The sequence below is a fragment of the Vicugna pacos genome, chromosome 20 (genome assembly GCF_048564905.1).
Source record: "Vicugna pacos chromosome 20, VicPac4, whole genome shotgun sequence".
NCBI lineage: Eukaryota > Metazoa > Chordata > Mammalia > Artiodactyla > Camelidae > Vicugna > Vicugna pacos.
In genome coordinates this window covers 27044981-27063727 of record NC_133006.1, presented here as the reverse complement: position 1 = coordinate 27063727, position 18747 = coordinate 27044981, and the positions used below count along the sequence as shown (strand labels likewise).

The 18747-nt window shown below is 39.4% G+C and overlaps 1 protein-coding gene across 4 annotated transcripts in view; it reads left to right on the top strand.

The window, feature by feature from the left end:
* CARMIL1 (capping protein regulator and myosin 1 linker 1) overlaps positions 1 to 18747 on the top strand; it is a 280713-nt gene that overhangs the window by 177696 nt on the left and 84270 nt on the right. For all 4 annotated transcript variants that reach the window (XM_072945577.1, XM_015234614.3, XM_072945575.1 and 1 more), the window contains 6 exons: positions 2334 to 2403; positions 10971 to 11052; positions 11823 to 11922; positions 12026 to 12080; positions 16746 to 16918; positions 18444 to 18512. In XM_072945577.1, the coding sequence (XP_072801678.1) occupies positions 2334 to 2403; positions 10971 to 11052; positions 11823 to 11922; positions 12026 to 12080; positions 16746 to 16918; positions 18444 to 18512 (549 nt within the window). The remainder of the gene's footprint in view (positions 1 to 2333; positions 2404 to 10970; positions 11053 to 11822; positions 11923 to 12025; positions 12081 to 16745; positions 16919 to 18443; positions 18513 to 18747) is intronic.

Genomic DNA, 18747 nt, shown 5'->3' with positions numbered 1-18747 from the left:
TACAGAAGTCCCCCACTTAATTTGGGTTCTTCAAAAGCAACACAAAGAACAGAATTGGTTATTTCAGAGTTGTGTTTTTCCTTGGAGGCTCTTTTCCATCTATGTTAAAGTAGTTCCAGGGGTTTTAATGAACATGGTGACACTGTTCCTTAGTGTTTCCTAAAATTACCAGAACAGTGTTGTTCTTGCGTGTCCCAAGGATGCTGCCGGCTCCAGCGTCACTCAGAGTGAGGTGCGAGCCCACATTTACTGCTCATTCTTACTCTTTCACCTCCTCTTCCCTGTGCCCGCCTCCCTCCCTGCCACGTCGTTCCCCTTCTCCCAGACCCCATAGCCCTGGCCAAGTGTTTTTAATAAAGCTTTTAAAATGGATGGCTGTGCTACTCCAAAATTAAAACTAGCATTGTATATCCAGAGCTGGGGAAATGAAATGCAAATTCTTCTCTTAAGCAGTTTGGCACTAATGATTAAGGGTCAGATTGCCAAGGCAGTTTACAGTAGGTTAAAAGAAACAACGCACCTTGTGATAAAGTTTCCCCCCTGTGCCTTTGATGCTTTGTTGTTCTGTTCTGTTTTGTTTTGTTTTGTTTTGTTTTACTAGGGGCATTTCCTATGGGTGATTTCTATTTCCTTGTCTCATGAGTCATTACCTCTTAATCACTGACCTTCTACAGTTAGGTATCTGAAAGGATGCCTATTTATTTCCTTGGCCTTAATCTACACATCAGAAAAGTAAGAAGAATTTTTCCTCTGTCTAAGCATTATAAAAATACAATGTTAAAATCTGTAGCTAAATCCTAGAAACTTAAAACTTACAAATCAAGGGACTTCTTTGGTACTGTCCTAACTGTCATTTTTTGGATGAGAGCTAGAGACCCAGAGAGAAAAGATGAAGTGCTTAAGCCCACCCCCACTCCGTGGTCAGTAAGAGAGTTAGGGACCTGGGGACTGACTGGCCTTTTGGTTCTCAGTTCCAAGAGCTTTCAGTGGCTCAACACTGCCCCCAAGAAAGAAAGGGTGAAAAGGCACTTTTTTTAAGAAGAGCAACGCTTTAATACGTAATTGAACAGAGCCTTGCACACAGGTGAGATATGCCCAACCTTTGGAACTGGATTAAAGGAAGGAAGAGAAACGCCCTTCCCTGCGGCCTCCTTGCTGACAGGGAGGGTTTTGTAGTAGAAGCAGCCACACTCTTGTGCTCTGCCCAGCTCAGGAGTTCTCTCTCCGTGGATGAGGCCAGAGACTCACTGGAAAAGGAGAATCTCCGAGACTTTGGCATGAAGTAATCCCCTACCTTCCCACCTCCCCCTTACCCTGGGAGGTTTTTGGAGAATGCCGGGCAGAGGCGCTTTTCCTGGGAACGTTGAGAACAGGTCATCCCACCCCCAGGTGACAGGTGTCTTCCTTCTGCTCTCTTGTATTTATGATTGTCTTCCTTGTATTACGGTTATTTGCACACATATTTATGTCTTTTGCTTGAGCTCAAATCCTCTCATGCTCTCCTCACAGCATCTAGTTGAGGGTCTTTGGTCCTTTTGGTGGAATGTAATGGATGTGGGTGCACCTGTGAAATTTTTGTTTCAAGCCTCTTCAGTGATGTTGAACTTCATAGAACTGACTTGTGAAAGTGAAATCGATTCGTATTCTTAGAGATGAGATCCGTCTGAGTAGCCCAGTCTCCTCGATATGCAGATAAGAAAATTCCTTTGCAGAGCAGTGATGGGGTTGATCCTGGGACCAGCCGGTAATTGGATAGACAGGCGGGATCCCATCCTCAAACTCCAGACTAGAGTCTCATCTCTCGTGTTGTTACACCCTCACCCATCCCACCGCTATCAGTCCTGTAGTAAACTCATCTAGATATAATTTCCCATCCTGGAATCTTCTGGAGCCTGCCTTCCTCAGTTACATACTCAGTAGGGAAAACTAGCTTTACTTTGCTACTCAAATAACAATTGCCTAATAATGTTCTAAACATTATTAAAGGTGTGCTCAAGCAGATGCAGGTGGGAATTTAACTGTAATGAACACAGTTTAATTTCAGTGTGCAGTTAGGGACCCTGCTGGCTTATTTGCATAGGAATAGCAATCCTGTCGGGTTTTACATCTGTGATGGACCTGCTCTGTGTCAAACAGAAGAATGTTGCCATGTCATTTTTGTCACCACTGTTGGTCGGCAGAAATGCAGTTGGCATGTTAAGAAGTGAGATGGTACTTGACCTATGATTTAGAAAAGGCGTCCCTCTTTGTCTGGGCTTTATCCGGTGTACTTAGAAATTTTCAGTGCAACGTGTGAAATTTTTATCTAATGCACGTGTGTTTCCTCCCCTCAGAGCGCTGTTATTGGGCCTGGCTTGTAATCATAACTTGAAGGGGGTCTCTCTTGATCTCAGCGGCTGTGAGGTAAGAACACCTTTGGACTGTGTACTGTGATAGATAGTAGCCTGAAAATTGCTTTGTCTTTTTCCTGGAAAAAGTGTGAACGTGTGATTCTAGAGGGTATAAATGAAGCAGAAAAACCCGCATTGTAGACGTTTCTGATCTTGTGTATTTTGCAAGTTTTATCTACAAGCAACCATGGAACACCATTCAGAAAGCACTCAGATGAGTTTTTAATGACCCTTTCCCCTCCTTCTTCGTGCCAGTGGCTTAAGTATTTTATGATGAAGCTTTGAGATTTAAAAAGTTTCAACTAGCTTTACGGTCAGGAAAAGCGTACCGTACAGCTTTCCTTGCAGGGGACAGATGTGTGTAACCTAGCTTGGATTTGGAGAGTGGGAAAGGGAATGTCTGGCTCGTCACTAATTTTACTTTTTAACGCTTTGATTTAAAAAAGGACAATCAAAATGTTTCTCTAAATTATGTCAACTCTAAACGCTTTCTATCAAAGAACACGTAGCGAAGAACTGAGACTGAAGTCTTCTGCATGTTAGAGGGTGCCTAACCTGTTTCACTGTCTTGAAACTTTCAGTATGTGTGGAGATTAGTAAGAAGATGCCCGGGTATCAACTGTCCAGCCCGTTCAGAGCCTGACTTTACCCAACATGTTGAACTGGGTGTCTTTTCTCAGGACCGGGGGTGGGAGTCTCTTTATTCCTACTCCTGGGCCTTTATCCCCACTGTTCTCTTCCCGAAACACTCTAGCCACATCCCGCTTCTTCCCCAAGGCCTCCCTCCCTTTGAGGATCTAGTTCAAGTCTAGTCTCCTCCATACCTGCATCAGACTTCTAGTGTTCGATCTGAGTCTGGCCACGACTAGCCGTCCAGTCCTGGATGAGTTAGTTGATTTCACTGCATCTCAGTGTCTGCATTTGCAAAATGGAGGCAATGTTCGTGCCTCTCCCCGTGGGTGGTTTTGAGGTTTAAAAGAGCTCTTCTTTGAAACGTGCTGCTTAGAGTGTCTGGTACCTACAAAGGTTGTTCAAGCTTCTTGCTTATGTACCTGTTGAATTTCTTCCTTGACTGCTTCAGCCCTTTGTGGTGGTGTCTTTTTCCGAATTGTCTAATACTTAATGATGGTGACATGCACTTGGACACTGAAGCACACAGTGCCTTCCTGCACAGTTATTAAATTGGCCCCTGTATGCTTTCCCAGCTAGGTCGTGACTTTCTGGAGGGTAGTATTTGTGTCTTACTTTGCTTTATGTTTCCCATAGCTGCTAACAAAATGCCAAGAACCAAGCCAACACTAAGTATTGAAGAGTAATGCTTTACCTGTCTACAAATTCCAGAAACTGGCGAGTCTGAAATCATCCAATTTGGATTATTACTGTAGGATTTTAAAATTAATTTTGAGTCGAGGTGAACACCAACTGTGTGTGGTTTACTAGTGTTTTTGTTTGGGGGCAGGGAGAGAAACCCCCTAAAAAACCTAACCTGGCATTGTGAAATTCTCATGTGTTAATCTGTGCTCTTTTATTTATAAAGTCAGACTGTAAAATAGATACCAGTTCTGGTAATATGAATTAGCTATCTGTTTACCAGCACTTTAGTTAAGGGCATGCCAATAATAAAAACTTTTATGAGGGAGGGAGTAAGAATAATGGAGATGGAAAGAGTTACTCTATCAAAAAAAGCAAGTTGATATAAACTTGATTGCTCTATTAGGTCAAATTACTGAATTAGCTGTGACCCATATGTTTTCCTGTCCTGATTAAAGATCATGATTGCTAACAGTATAACATCATTCATTTAATTCTGTGATCAAAACTAGAATGGACAATGATCATCTGATTCCCAAGGAGGTCTAAAGAAGTTGAAATAATCCAGCTCACTAAGGGCAGAGTCATAATAAAAGCATGCTCTCCTGATTATTGTTAACACTGGTAGTTATTAGAATATTATGTGAATAGACATTTTCTTCTGAAATAAGTTGACAGGCCCCATATGTCCAAAGAACACTGTTAGATTATTATACAGCTTGTTCTTTAAACTCCTTTGTGAGCCTGTGGGGAATAACTTTCAAAAATAGTTATATTTAGTGAGCCATATAAAACTGACATTTTTGTAAGTCAAAAATGGCAGACTGTTGGCAATTTTATGATTCCACAAATGGCTGGTAGACTTCTTCCATTATAACTTTTTCTTATTAAGGCAGGAATCCAGATCTGATAGTGGGATTGGCCACTATTGTGATGATAATTCCAGCTTCATTTTGGCCTTTCCTTTATGAATTATATGATAAAATGATGCCACTGAGATGGGGAACCCTTAAAACTGCCATCTTAAAAAACCATATTCTTCCATCATCTTACAGCTTGAATCACAATCCTGGTGACCACGTTTATAAAGACACACATTATACGTGCTGCTCATGAAAATTAATGAAACACAAAATCATTTTTCTAAATTAAGGAGTCTTGTTACATTTTTTCCTCTTAAAGCTGGATGTCCAGATTTAACTAGGTTTCACTTTGCTTGTCTCCATGATACAGTAAACCTCTCTCCTATAAATGTCCTTAGAGTTACAATGTTATCTGTGTAGAATGCTTGGCACCTTGAGTATTAACTACAACTCTTTAAATCAGTACTTCAGAGTTTATGTAATACTCTGGGAAAAAAAGCTTTCACTAACTTGGAAATTTAAAATTATGCATGTGTGTATTTTTTTCTGTTCATTCTCTATTCAGCCACAGTACACACAGTCTTCTCTACTCTTAGCGGGCCAGTCAAAACCATGGAAGAACTCATCACTTAACCTTCTCTGATGATCAGATAGATGCCCCCACTTATGGTGGTGGGGAATGAAACTTCACTCTGATGGCATTATCATCTTGGGAAGTCATTTCCTTGGGGATGACTTACTCAAGATGAGGGGCTGACGGATCTGAAAGGAGTTAAATGTCTAACTGATGTAATACTGGGAGTTTGGGATGTGGGCACTATGTGTGTTCAGCGCCCCCTACAGATGCCTCAAAATACAACAGTCTACCCAAACCGTGGAAGCAAAGAATGGAGGTGAAATACCCTGAAATCTTTTTTCATATTTATAAATAGATCACTTACTTTATTATAAAATAGCTGCTCTCCACTGCTTAACTTTAAAATCAGGTTTATGTGGGTGTCATAGAAAGTAAAGGACTATCATCTAAGTTTATTGGGAGGAGAAAGTAACCTTGAAGTGGGAATTAAAATTGTCTAGACAGGAAACTTAGAATAACTTTGTTTAAGCAAATTATTTTGTTTTTACCATTTACTGGTTTCTTTACTGTTCGTGTTTACCTTTCCTGGTGAGTTATCTTTGTCGCATTTGGGGGCTATTTCTGTATTGCCCTGAAGGAGGCATTTCACATTCATCAATTTGAATGAAAGAGATTTACACTCCATGCCATTTTTTTTAAAAGCATCGTGCAAATATAAATTATGGAGTTGCTTTCCTACAACACAAATATCATTGTTATTTAGAAACTTAAATCCGAAATTTGGGGCTGTAATCTTTTGATCTGTGAGGGCTCACCTAGTCAGGACTGAAATTTAACCTTATTTACAGATAACTTCTGTGCTTAGAGAAAACACTTACCTGTTTCATATTTATTGTGATAACATTTCATTTTCTTTCCCTTGGTCTTCTAGTACCAAAAAGGAGTAATCTTTTTTTCTTTGCGAAAAATGAGAAAATGACTCAAAGTAGTTAAGTGAGGCAAAAGAGTGTCATAGCGAAGGGCAGACACTTTGGAATCCAAAAGGCCCCCTTTGGAACCTGGCTCAGCCACTTGGCTTATCAGGTGGTTTCCCTTCTTCCAGGCTTTTTCACCCATGGAATGGGGCTTATACTGTATCCACCGGGAACTGGTTCCAGCAGCTGCCTTAGGCATCAAAATCTGCAGGTGCTCAGGTCCCTCATATTAGATGGCAGAGTTCAGTGAATCCAGCTGTCCTTCCATATCTGCGGGTTTCTCATCCACAGATTAAACCAACTAAGGATTGAAATTCTGCGGAGGGCGGATTGACAGTTTGCAGGGCTAGTATTTGGCATGATGCTAAACCTGGGATACATGAACTGTTATCTGGGGAGGAACGGGGTTACCACAGAGGAGGCTTATTTTCAATGTCAGAAATCACAGCATGGGTCAGTATTGCTTTTCTAAAAATTTTTATTTAGAAGCCTTAAATTATTCTACCTTTCCTAAACATTATTTTAAAAAAGTTTACCTTCAAAGCTATTTTAGATCTTTCAAGAAGACTTAGTCTCATCAATTTATAGGGACACCTGATTTTGGATACAGAGCAGTATTACCCCTCTATGGCCAGACTTGCCTCTGAATGGCCTCTGGCTGATCCTAATTCCCTCTCAAAGCATAAGGACTTGGTGTCTGTGCAGATGTTCAAAGAAGTGTGTATGTTCCACTGCCCTCAAAGTTAGTTCCGGAAGCGTTAGGAACCTGTTTTGTATAGTGGTAGTAATGTTGGTGTTCACAAGTGTTCTCCCCCGAACCCCTCTGCCTGAAAGTAGCAAAGTATATGCATTCTGGCCTGGGTTTAAGATCTTATTACTTCCTAGTCATCCTTCAAGAGAAGAAGAAATAAGTGCTGGCACCGAATTCTTCAAGCTTAATCTCCTTCCAAGAGAGAGAGGAATTTCTCTAAGACTTCAGAGAAAATGCAAAGGCTAATTATAGCTGAGGATTTGTTGCGTGTCTGGATGTGGGAGTTGGTTCTTTTAAAGAAAAACTTTCCTGCACGCGATTCCACATTCATTGCAAGGTGCTTTGATGATGGGTAGAAAAAAAGAGCATCCGATATTAAAATTTGTAACGAGGAGGATCTCGCAGCAAGGGACTGGTAACTTGTGAGGCAGTTCCATTCGATTTGATAGTCACTGAGCCAGCTTTGAGGGGAGAACGTGGGTTTGCTTGTGTGCATTGTGAGTCATTGCTGCACCCCTCACTGTCCCTGTCCTGTCAGGCTGGGCATGGAATGCAAAATGAAAAACGCTGCAGTGCAGGATGGGTGTATAAAGCCATATAATACGTGCAGCTATTTAGAAATGCAACCATCTCCATTCTCTTGGAAATGACTGTATATACAGTTGACTCTTGAACATCATGGGTTTGAACTGCATGGGTCCACTCATATATGGAGTTTTCACTAAATACCTACTATAGTACTACATGGTAGTTGGTTGAATGAGCTCATGGGGAAGGAACCATGGTTACTGAGGGCAATTGTAAAGTTATGCTCGGATTTTTGATTGTGTGAAGGCTATGCTCCTAACTCCCCTGAGTCGTTCAAGGGTCAATTGTGTGTGTGTGTGTGTGTGTGTGTGTGTGTGTGTGTGTGTGTGTATATGTGTATTTCTTAGGTTCTAAATTGCCTTACGGGATCAAACCTTGCTAGCAAGATGACATGTTGAACTGGATCTTGTCAAATCATTTTTTGTTCTTGGAGAAATCTCTGGTGTTCAGTTTTATGTGAGAAAACTTCCCAGGATAGAAAATTATTTTTTATTAAAAATGGAACCCCTATAGAAGAAAAGTGATGAGTGGGGGAGGGTATAGCTCAGTGGTAGAGTGCATGCCTAGCATGCACGATGTCCTGGGTTCAAGCCCCAGTACCTCCATTAAAAATAAATTAAAAAACCTCATCCCCCCCAAAGATTAATTAAAAAATAAATAAATATAAAAAATTAACTTAAAAAAAGTGATGAATAGAGGAGATGTTTTATATTTAAATCTGTAATATTTGCCACCTCTTTTTAAATGGCAAGTGTTCCTGGGGAAGGAAACTGAATTATTCAAAGTTTTCTACATTTTAGCTTTCCTTGCTTCTTGTCCATGAGGATAAATACGGGTATTTGAGTACTAGGTAGAACTATTCACTTAGAACTATGAGTAACAGCTGAAGTGTTCTACCCTCCTTGCGTGAGAGGACACTTCTCTCTTAAAGGAAATGTGGTTTTATTTTTAACATTTCATAAAGTATTCAGTGATTGAATTACATTTGCTCCTCTTTGATCTTGCTTTTAAATAATGCTAGTGTGTGAGATCCAAATGAGGGTAATTTGAAAACAAGTTTTACATGCATACATACAGACACAGCCTGTAATTATGCAAACTCATTTAGAAGGATTTTCATTTACAGTAATGGAAAAGCTTTTTACTGTTTTGGGAAAGCGTTCACTTTGGGGGAATTTTAGGCATCTAATAACCTGTGAATTCAATTGAATGTTCTTGGTAACTAAAGATAAGCTGTTTTCTTATTTAAGTTTTTGATTTTTATGTAGGGAATATACTTTAGGTGAAGTGCTTTTTTTACATGGTATGTGGTGGTGTGAGACTTCGCTCGTCTGTCCTTACTCTGCTTGCTGCTGATAACGTTTTTTGTTTTTTCTCCTTGTGCTTTCCTTAGCTTGGCCACTGTGTAAGTACTTCATGAATTACTATATTAGGAAATATTGATACTCTTTAGTATTGGAAAATGTTAGTATTATGGGTTTATGCTACAAATGTCAGTCAGGAGTATTTGTAAAATAAACAGAATCGAGCACTGCAATCTCACCTTTATTTTCCATTTTCACAAGTGGAATAATTTTACCATACACTATAAGAAGAAGTAGAGATTTTCTTGTAGAAATTTGACTTCTCAACAGAGACATCACTGACAGCAAATAATGAAATTGTAAAGGCTTATGCACTTAACTTTTATCTCCTCAAAGGCATAATTTTTTTTCATGCTCTGAAAATCATGTTTCTTTGACGTGTTTGCCTAAATTATTTTTTGCTTTCACTTTGATAGACCCTACATACACATTCACTTCTTCACAACCTGGAGCAGTGTTTCTCAAAACTATTCATGAGGAACCTGGTTGTCATTAGTTTTTTAATTTCCAAGCTATCATAAACCAGTAGTTTGGCAAAAATGGAATAAAAATGAATTACTAGAAAGATTTAAAAAGATATAAAAAATACAAGCCCTCCATTTTTATTATTAGAGGCACCCAGCCTAAAATTATTCTTACTAAGGTTTCTGAAATATTTATAGTCAATTTCTATACTTACTTAATCACAATCAGTGACAAACTTGACAGACTGCCCCCAGTCCGTGGTCCTCTCTTTGGGTAGTAGGGTGTGCTGACGACAATCTAGAGGTGGTGGCGTAAGATGGGCTCAGTGGGGCATTTGGGTAAGCTGGAGAGCACCCGAGAAAATAATGTATCATGAAATGGACTTGCTCCCTCTTGGCCAGGGCTCCACACACAGGGTTAGCAGCCCTTCGGCTGTACAGTGGATTGGTCTTGGTTTCCCTGAAGAGTGTAGACCAGCCTCCTGGGGAGGTCTGCCTCTGTGTCTCACTGTCTGTGTTCAGAGCTCACAGTGACCTGCTGTCACCTTAAAAAATAGAAAAGACCGAATTTAAACATCCGAGCTGAAATACTCCTGAATTAAGCGATCCCTAACATCTGTGCAAAACTCTGCTTAACATACAAGCTGCCAGAGAAATTGGCAGGTTTTGGTCCAGAGTACCATAGAAATATTGCATCTAAAATAATGACATGAGAATTCTTGAAATTTTCACAGCTAAACCTGAACAAGTAGGAAGGAGCACCTTGTATTATAAATTTGGCATAGAAATTCATAGAAATGTTAGTTTTCTTAAGTAAATAGTGTACCGCATTCCTTGGTATGTACTGGGTTCCTAGTAAATGATCATTTCTTTTCTGTCATTATATAGTGAAATTTACTGAACAAAGAGCCACAGCTTGGGAAATGGTATCTTGCACAATGTTTTACACATAGTAGGAATTTTTGGTTTTATGGGAAAAGATGAAAAGCATTGGGTTTTATAGGTTGCCTTTCTCTTTAGAATGAACTGGGTAATGAGATGAGAATAATTATTTGTCCTTAGTTTTGCTATGAGCCAGCCATGATAGTAATGCTTAGATTAACCTAACATTTTTCTCTTCAGTGGCTCAGTGAGTTTGTACAAATCATTTTGCAATCACTTTCAGATGTTTACTCCTGCTTTATAATAGTGAGACCTCACACCATTGCTATAGAACAGTTAGGGATGGGTCCTTCTTGGCAGTGATTGATGTTCAGAGTGAAGTCTTTATTGTCTCTTTTGGTTGTTTTGCTGTTACTTGATGGAGAGTTATACCCAGAAATCTGTAATAATCAAAGAAAACAGTAGCAGTTTCTCATGTATAAAAGGGATTCATTGGGTTTCCAAAAGTCAGAAGTGAAGAATATTCTTGTGGGTTGACAGAGACTGTCTTGCCAGTGGTGATGAGAGTGGGGTGATGGGAGTATCTTCTGTTTCTTTTTCCAATGATTCTCAGTCTTCTCTGATTTGAGAAACCACATAATAACTAGTGACTGGCTCTTTACCACTGATGATAGCTTTTTTGGAATTGATAAGTTTTCACTTTTTCTTTGGGACTAAATCTAAGACTGTATTTTCTGTTTTTAATTTTTCGGTTATCCCTCCAATAGGTGACCACTTTACCCTGTGTTTGGTTTGTGTTTCTCTAGCTGAGATCTGGAGGTGCTCAAGTATTAGAAGGCTGCATTGCCGAAATTCACAACATCACCAGCCTAGACATCTCCGATAATGGTAAGTCAGAAGTTGGAGAAGAAAAAAAATAGAAATATTATTTCAATCAAGTGAGTAAAGGGAAAATAATCTTCTAACCCCATCTAGATGACACCTTCATAAAATTTTTTTTCACTTCTTGACTAATAGGACTTTTTAACTTAACAGAGTTTATTTATGGAATAATTCTGTGCCAGAGTCTTAATAAGTTGAGTCCGTGGCTAAAAATGCAAGGTTTGTGCAGTAAAACAAATTCAGTTAAAAAAAATAAGACCACCAATACACTGATAAAGATCTGAGTCCAGCCTTTTGCATTCTTGCTAGTAATAAAACTGAGGCCTTGTTTATTTATTCAGAAGCATGATTCACTAGCTTCATTTCTGCTGATGATAGTAGCACGTGAGTATGAACCTGTTAAATTTAGATAGGGAACCTTAACTGCAGTTACCTCCTAGTGAACAGTATGTCGGCATCTTCTCTCACAAAGTGATGGGGAGAGATGAAAATTTTTGCTATTATGCATCGCTGTTCCTTGCTGACTTTATGTAGCCACTGATTGCATAAGAGATTTGGTTAAGTCTTTGTAGAGAATGAGTTTCTCCCTGTGAAATAATAGGACATGAACAGAGAACAAAAAGTTCTTTTGGAAAAGAAACGATTAGAATCCCAGGGCTCTCAGGACAGTACGGAAGATCATCCAACTGCATTGTGCCTTTGTTTAATTGCGTTCCAGCTGAGAATATGTTTATCTACATGTGTTTTGATTCTCCATTTACTCTGATTGTTTCCAGGTTTAGAATCTGACCTGTCTACCTTAATAGTGTGGCTCAGTAAAAACAGATCAATACAACACCTGGCATTAGGCAAAAATTTTAATAATATGAAATCCAAGTAAGAGTTTTGAATTTTTCTTTATATGACAATGATGAAAATAACCAGCCTCCTGAAAGCTTTTGATTTGATTCCACTGTCCACATCTTTAAAATCTCTTTAGAAATCTGACACCTGTGTTGGACAACTTAGTGCAGATGATTCAAGATGAAGAATCAGTGAGTATCAGTTTTAATACTTTTCCCTGAAATCTTTTGTTTGTTGCCTTTCTTACTAATTATGTCTACTAGATTGTTGCTAATAGGCTTATTTATTTATTTACTTTTAATTAAAGTATAGTCCATTACAAGGTGTCAATTTCTGGTGTACAGCATAATGTCCCAGTCATGCATATATATATACACATATATTTGTTTTCATATTCTTTTCATTAAAGGTTATTAGGTAATTTTATCTCACATACATTTTCTATTATTGTTACTATTTTTAAATGCAGTGAATATTTATGCCTTAGTACAGTTGTAGAATGTATTTAAAATTTACTTACTCTTTACTTCATTCAGTTCATTAAAGAAAGATTGTAACTCATAGATGAAAAGAAGTATGCATTGACTCCTAAGCCCATCTTTTAATAAACCTTACTACTTCTAGCTTCAGCTAATACACTAGTCTGCAAGCATGAATTTTTACTACCTAGTTGACTTTATAACCTTATATCATGCTGAGAAACAGCATATTGCTAATTTGAATTTTGTCTAGTAATTATGCAGAATTACAAGAGACTCAGAAAGTTGTCCCTCATCTTAAATTGTGTCTAGAGCTCTAATAATCCTTCTTACATTTCCCCTCACTTTAGTTGCTCCTGGCTAAGACTTGGTTCATTTAATTTAATTTCAGATAGTATCCTATTTTGCTGCCCCTAGGAGTGCATTAGAAAAAAGACATTTTATAGTCAAAGCAAGAAGCACTCTACCATTTATTCCTTTCATTGAAACCTAGCGTATCACATCTTACATCTTACTGATTTTTTTTAAGTTTTATTTTTTATTGAAGTATAGTTGATTCACAATGTTAGTTTCAGGTTACAGCAAAGTGATTCAGTTATACATATATACATATATATATGTATGCACATGTATTTTCAGATTCTTTTCCATTATAGCTTATTACAAGAAATTGAGTATAGTTCCCTGTGCTATACAGTACGTCCTTGTTTATCTATTTTATATGCAGTTTTATATATATGTTAATCCTAAACTTTACTGATGCCTTTTAAGATTCTATCCCTTTCCTATCTTAGTCCTATTTGGCTACTTAAGAGCTTTTATGGTTCCTAAAATCCAAATCAGTTTGTATACTGAAGATTCATATTCGTGTTTTCTGATAGCTACTCTGGTAGGTCATGAGTGATTTCCTATCACTCTGAATTATGTGAGATGTGTCACATTTATTCATGTGAGATAACGTCACATTTTAAAAAGATAATCATTTTCCCTCTTGAATTCATATGGGGTAATAATAGCAGATTCTACTATAATGGTAAACTAAATTTTCCTGGAAAGCCACGGGTCCAGGAGAGATGGAGATGGTACTTTTCCTTGCTTGCTCTTGCCCACACTGCTTTCTGGGGCTCTGATCTGGAGGGGGGGCAGGAGAAAATTCTGTTGTCCTGCCTCTTCATTGTGTAGATATAATTTCAAACCTGTGGGCTAGAAATGAAACTCATTATTATTTAATGAATCCAAGCACCTCTCTTTGTCTTCACTTGCTAATAAACCCCATATTTTGTTACTTTTATACTGGGTTATTAAAGTTAGAGGCATAATTAGAATACAGTTTACACGTTTTAGAATTTATGCGGTTTGTGTTACATATTTAATTTGATTTTACACCATCCTGCTTTATTAGAGATTTTGATTTTCCCAGTATCTGTCCAGTTTGAAAAGACTGGGGAGGCCAATATTGTCAAATCCTATTTAATAGCCATCCTCAAATACTTGATTCTGAGCACATATTTTAGGAAAATTTATATTTTATGAAAAAATATTTCTTAATTTCATGTTTTGCTTATTATTACACAGTGGTCTTCAAACTCTGTTTCTGTAATTTTCAAAGTGTCCTACTTAAAGATAATCTTCATATTTTAAACACACCTAAAAACATATTTGCAGGTGGTGAAGTTTGCTGTGTAAATGTGAATTCTGTCAAGTTATAAATTTGGAAGTGTGCCACTAATAACGTACGGTGAATACCCTTTTATGTTCATGTCATAGAAAAGTAGGTGGCTTTTTCAAAAAGCAATTACCTTCTATTTTTTCCCCCTATTTCTGAATCAGGAATGTGCAAAACAATTTAAAATGATTAGGAGTTGAGTCTCGTCACTATAAAAATTCCACCAATAACTGGCACCATGGGGCTCTTTTTTTTTTTTTAAAGGTTTTTTTGCTTTTTACATTCTGACCTTGTGTTTGTAGAGCTTGTTTTTAGACAGCCCATGGAATACTTCATTTGCCCGGTAGTGCACGTTAGGTTCAGTTGGAAAACCTAGATGCACAGGCTCCAGTGTTGCCTTCAACTCTAGACAGTGGTTGTCAGGCAGCTGCCCCCAGAATCAAGGGATGGTAACACTGAGGGGCCAAGATGGCAGGCATTCTTGTTTTGAAGTATTATATACAAACCCATGCTCTGACCAGTAGAACAGAATGTGGTTGTCCTGGGAGTGTCTGTAGCAAGGAGACAGCTTGTCAGATTAAGCATGTTCAGCTACAAACAGAAATAGTAAGATTTGAAATAGGTATGTTACCTGGAAGGGCAGTAAATCACGAAGGGATGACCTTATAAATATGCATGCAACTCAGGCTGTTCTGTTCGCGTTAATGACTCTGCCTATTATTTTTAAGTGTTAACTGGGGTGTATTAGAGTTTGAATATAGCACTGGAATTGGTGCTCACCAGCTTGGAGACTTGGCAGTTTTCCAGTATTAGGAAGAAACCGTAATATATCATTTTTGTAGTAGCTGAATAGAGCTTACTGAAATGATGGGAGATGCAATTACAGCTTTTTATTAAAGCAACAGTGCATATGTTTTCATTTAAAACATTGAGTTTCCCGAATCTGAAGCATTTTTAGTTAAGTTTTTTTTCCATTTACTTGAATGTAGAATCTTAAGAAAATTGAAGTCATCTCCCTAAACCTGCCTGAGTCTAAGCATGTGCAGGCTTCTGGGCTGAGTTCTCAATTGCCCTACCTCTTAATATGCGATTTAACTTAAACATTTTTGATACTAATTACTATACTATTACCTTTTGATTTACCATAGATGTGTTAAGTTTAGAAAACATGGTCCAATTTGGACAATAAGGACAGTAAGTATAGTCGCTTGGGAAAATTATAACCAAATGCATAATGCCACTTTGTGGATATCTGAATCTTTAAACCAGCAACACCCTCTTCCCGCCTCCTGAGCCTTTTGGCAGATGTGCCTTGAGCAGGGGTTCTGTTGGAAGTCAACATTCAGTGGTTGAGTGGACACGGATCCAGCCCAGGATTTGTGTGTGGGTCAGACAGACCACCCGGCACATTCCAAGGACCCCAGTCCCCCGGGCCACCGTGGAACCCGGTCATAGATGACTCTACAAACTGCTTCCAGCATCCACTTCCCTGTATAGTCAGAACTGCTTATGGAATACGCATATAGAGTGGTTTAGCATGGCTGGGCCAATAGAGGGCGCCTCACGCAACCCGGAAGACATCCAAAACGCCCAGGGAAGTCTTAGTTCTGACTTTTACAGCAACGTTGGTTCAAGTCCTGGAATTCTCACCACCTCATCAGTTCAGTGATGGCTGAAATCATGGATTACAAACTGAAATACCCCCAAGGCTGGGAAAGTGACAGGAACAAGTAGATGTGAGCTGGGTGTAAGGGGGGAGCCCTATATTTTTGGGGTGAGTGAGGGAGGGTCACATACTACGCAGGCCAAACAAAACCTGCCTCCAGGCTGAGTGGCTTTCAGTCTCCAGCCTAAATGGGCAGTGAGTGGGTTGGCTTGGATTCACCATACAGCATATGGTAATGAAAAGGTCACATACATTTGACTTTTTTTTTTTTAAATTTTAAGTAGGTCTTCTGATTGGTTCTTATAAGGCAAAGTTAAGTGAAGATCAAAAAGATGTAGGATAAGCTAATAGGGGCAATATTGTGTAGGAATTAAACACACAAAATCGGCAACCAGACTGGTTCCTGTTTAGCTACTTTTCTGTGTGACCTTGGTTGAGTGACTTAACCTTTCTATTTCTCATTTCAGAAACAAGGGTAATAGTGACTCATATGCTAATACCTAAGTATTGGGTTACTGGGAGGATTAACTGAGTAAAAAGCTTAAATAGTGGTTAATCCTAGTAGTGTTCAATGAATATCAGCTATTATTGATCTTGGCTGGTTTTTATTTTGCATTTATCCTCTACTAGGATTTTAAGATGTCACGTTACCTTACGTAGAAATAAAATGGGTGAAAAGGGATCGTGTACCTAAACTGAAGCACAGACATTTTTGTGTAGTATTTTTCTTTCTTTCTTCCCATCCTCTGCTTCAAAAGAGCTGCATTTCCCACACTACGTATCTTTCTACAGCTTCCATTAGGAGAGAGGTGGCTGGTATTCAGCATTAAAACACAGGCTCTTCTTGTTTGACTCCAAAAGTCCATTTTATGCCAGAACCTTCAGGCCCCATTCGTCAATGTCTTTTAGCCCGAAGTTTCAAAATGAGACCCTTTGTGTTTGTGCAGTGGGTACCTCCCCTAATGATTCTCCATGGCGCGGGTCAGCGGGAGTGGTGGCAGCTCTGATGAGGCTGTGTGAGTGCTGCCTGGTGTTCCCTCTGCAGCCTCTGCAGTCCCTGTCCCTGGCTGACTCAAAACTCAAGACTGAGGTCACCATCATCATCAACGCCCTGGGAAGCAACACCTCCCTGACCAAAGTGGACATCAGTGGGAATGGAATGGGGGACATGGGAGCAAAGATGCTGGCCAAGGCACTGCAGATCAACACCAAGCTCAGGTAGGCTGGTGAGGCAGAGGCTGACCAGCAAGCCTCGGGGAGCCAGCTGTGCCAGAGTGAGGCTGAGTTTCCCAGGTGGCCAGCTGGGGAGGGGAGGCGTCAGTTTCAAGTCTTCTATCAAAAAAGGAGGGGAGGGTATTGCCAAATTTAGACACATCATTCCTTCAAACTGCTGTCTTAAAGATTCCCACTGTGAGGTCCACTTGAGAACCATTGAGGTTTCTCATTTTACAGCAGTGATGACCACCCACCAGTGTTCAAGGAAGGCAGTGAGAAGCAGAGGACGGGTTTGTTGGCAGTGCCAAATGAGCAGAGCTGGGAAGACTGGAGGAATAACACAAGGGGCTTCCCTGTACTTGGTTGCGAGCCCAGTGTCTTATCTTCCCTTCCCACTCCTGTCAGTATAAAGACTTAAAGCCCAAGGGATCCAGGAAGTCCTTTGGGTCAAAGGCAGGTTCATACTGGATGTTGACTGTTCTGGTTAGTGGTTTTCATCCATAGTGCTTCCCAAGCATGGCTTTCCTTAAGGATGAGCTGTGTGGTAGCTGCTTCTCTAAGGGACTAGTTACTTGGTAACCATGTTACCATCCATCATTCAGAGAGGTCTGGTTGCTCCCTAGTCCAGCAGTCTGGTGAAGGAAGAGTTAATTCACATTCCTCCTCCAAGGCCCTTGTTGTTTCCCTGGCTCTCCAGTGTAAGGCAGAGCCTGAACCTTCTGTCTAAAGTGAAGGCAAAAGCCAAAACCTGGAGCAATTTCTTTGAAATTGCCAATATGTACGTAAAGAAGTTCTTTGAGGTTAGGAAGGGAAAGCAGTCAGAGGTCAGGAGTCTGGGAGCATTCAGACAAATAAAAGCCATTTCACGTGTCAGGTGAATTGATGTGTCCAAAAATACTTCTGAAGTGTTCCCGTTCTGAAAGTAAAGTAATACTTTTCTTCCAAAATAGATTTGGTGTTTAAAACATCAACAACCTCCTTATAGTAACTGAGGTTTTGCCGGCAGAGTGAACAAAGTGGTTGGGCTGGCTGGTCACCCACGTCAGGCAGTGATGAAACAAAAGAAAATACCAGGTTACTTCTAGATGTTTCGAATGGAGAAAAGTCTCAGTACCTGAAATTCTTTATGTTGGACATGAGACTGTTTAGCATCTTTTATAAATAGCTTCAGCCTGAGACATGAATGCTAGAATGCTCTTTGGAGAGTATGTTATGAGAATATCAGGGAAGTCAGGTTTTAGAGCTCTCTGGCTAGTAAAGCATTTGGTAACTTAATGGTAACTTAATGTGTGCACTTTTGCTTTGAAGTGTGTATTTTCATCCTACTTGAGCAGTAAATGGGTTTGGAATATAATGTTGGGTGGAATGCTCATTTTTCCCTTGTTTGAAACAAAGCTGAACATTATCCGTTGCTCATTGTACTAATATATCTAGACACTGTTGCCTGTAAGAGATTTATGTGTAACGGGAGAATGATTTCCTCCATTCTTAAGTGTCTGATCATTTATGTGATTTGGTTTTTGAACAGGACTGTTATATGGGACAAGAACAACATTACGGCGCAAGGCTTTCAAGATATAGCTGTTGCTATGGAAAAGTAAGTTTTACTTGGGACATCTTTCTAGAAGAATTGGAAAGAGCCATTGGTGATTGTGCTACCTATGGAATAATAGAAGTAGTGATAGATTGGGAATCAGAAGATCTGGGTCTGAGTTAGTCTACTGATCACCAGCCATGGGACCTGGGAAGACACTGCCTTTCTTCTGGTGTGAGTTTCTTGTCTGTAAAACAAGGGTGGAGATGTTTGTTCTGCCGAAGATTGTGGTGGGGGA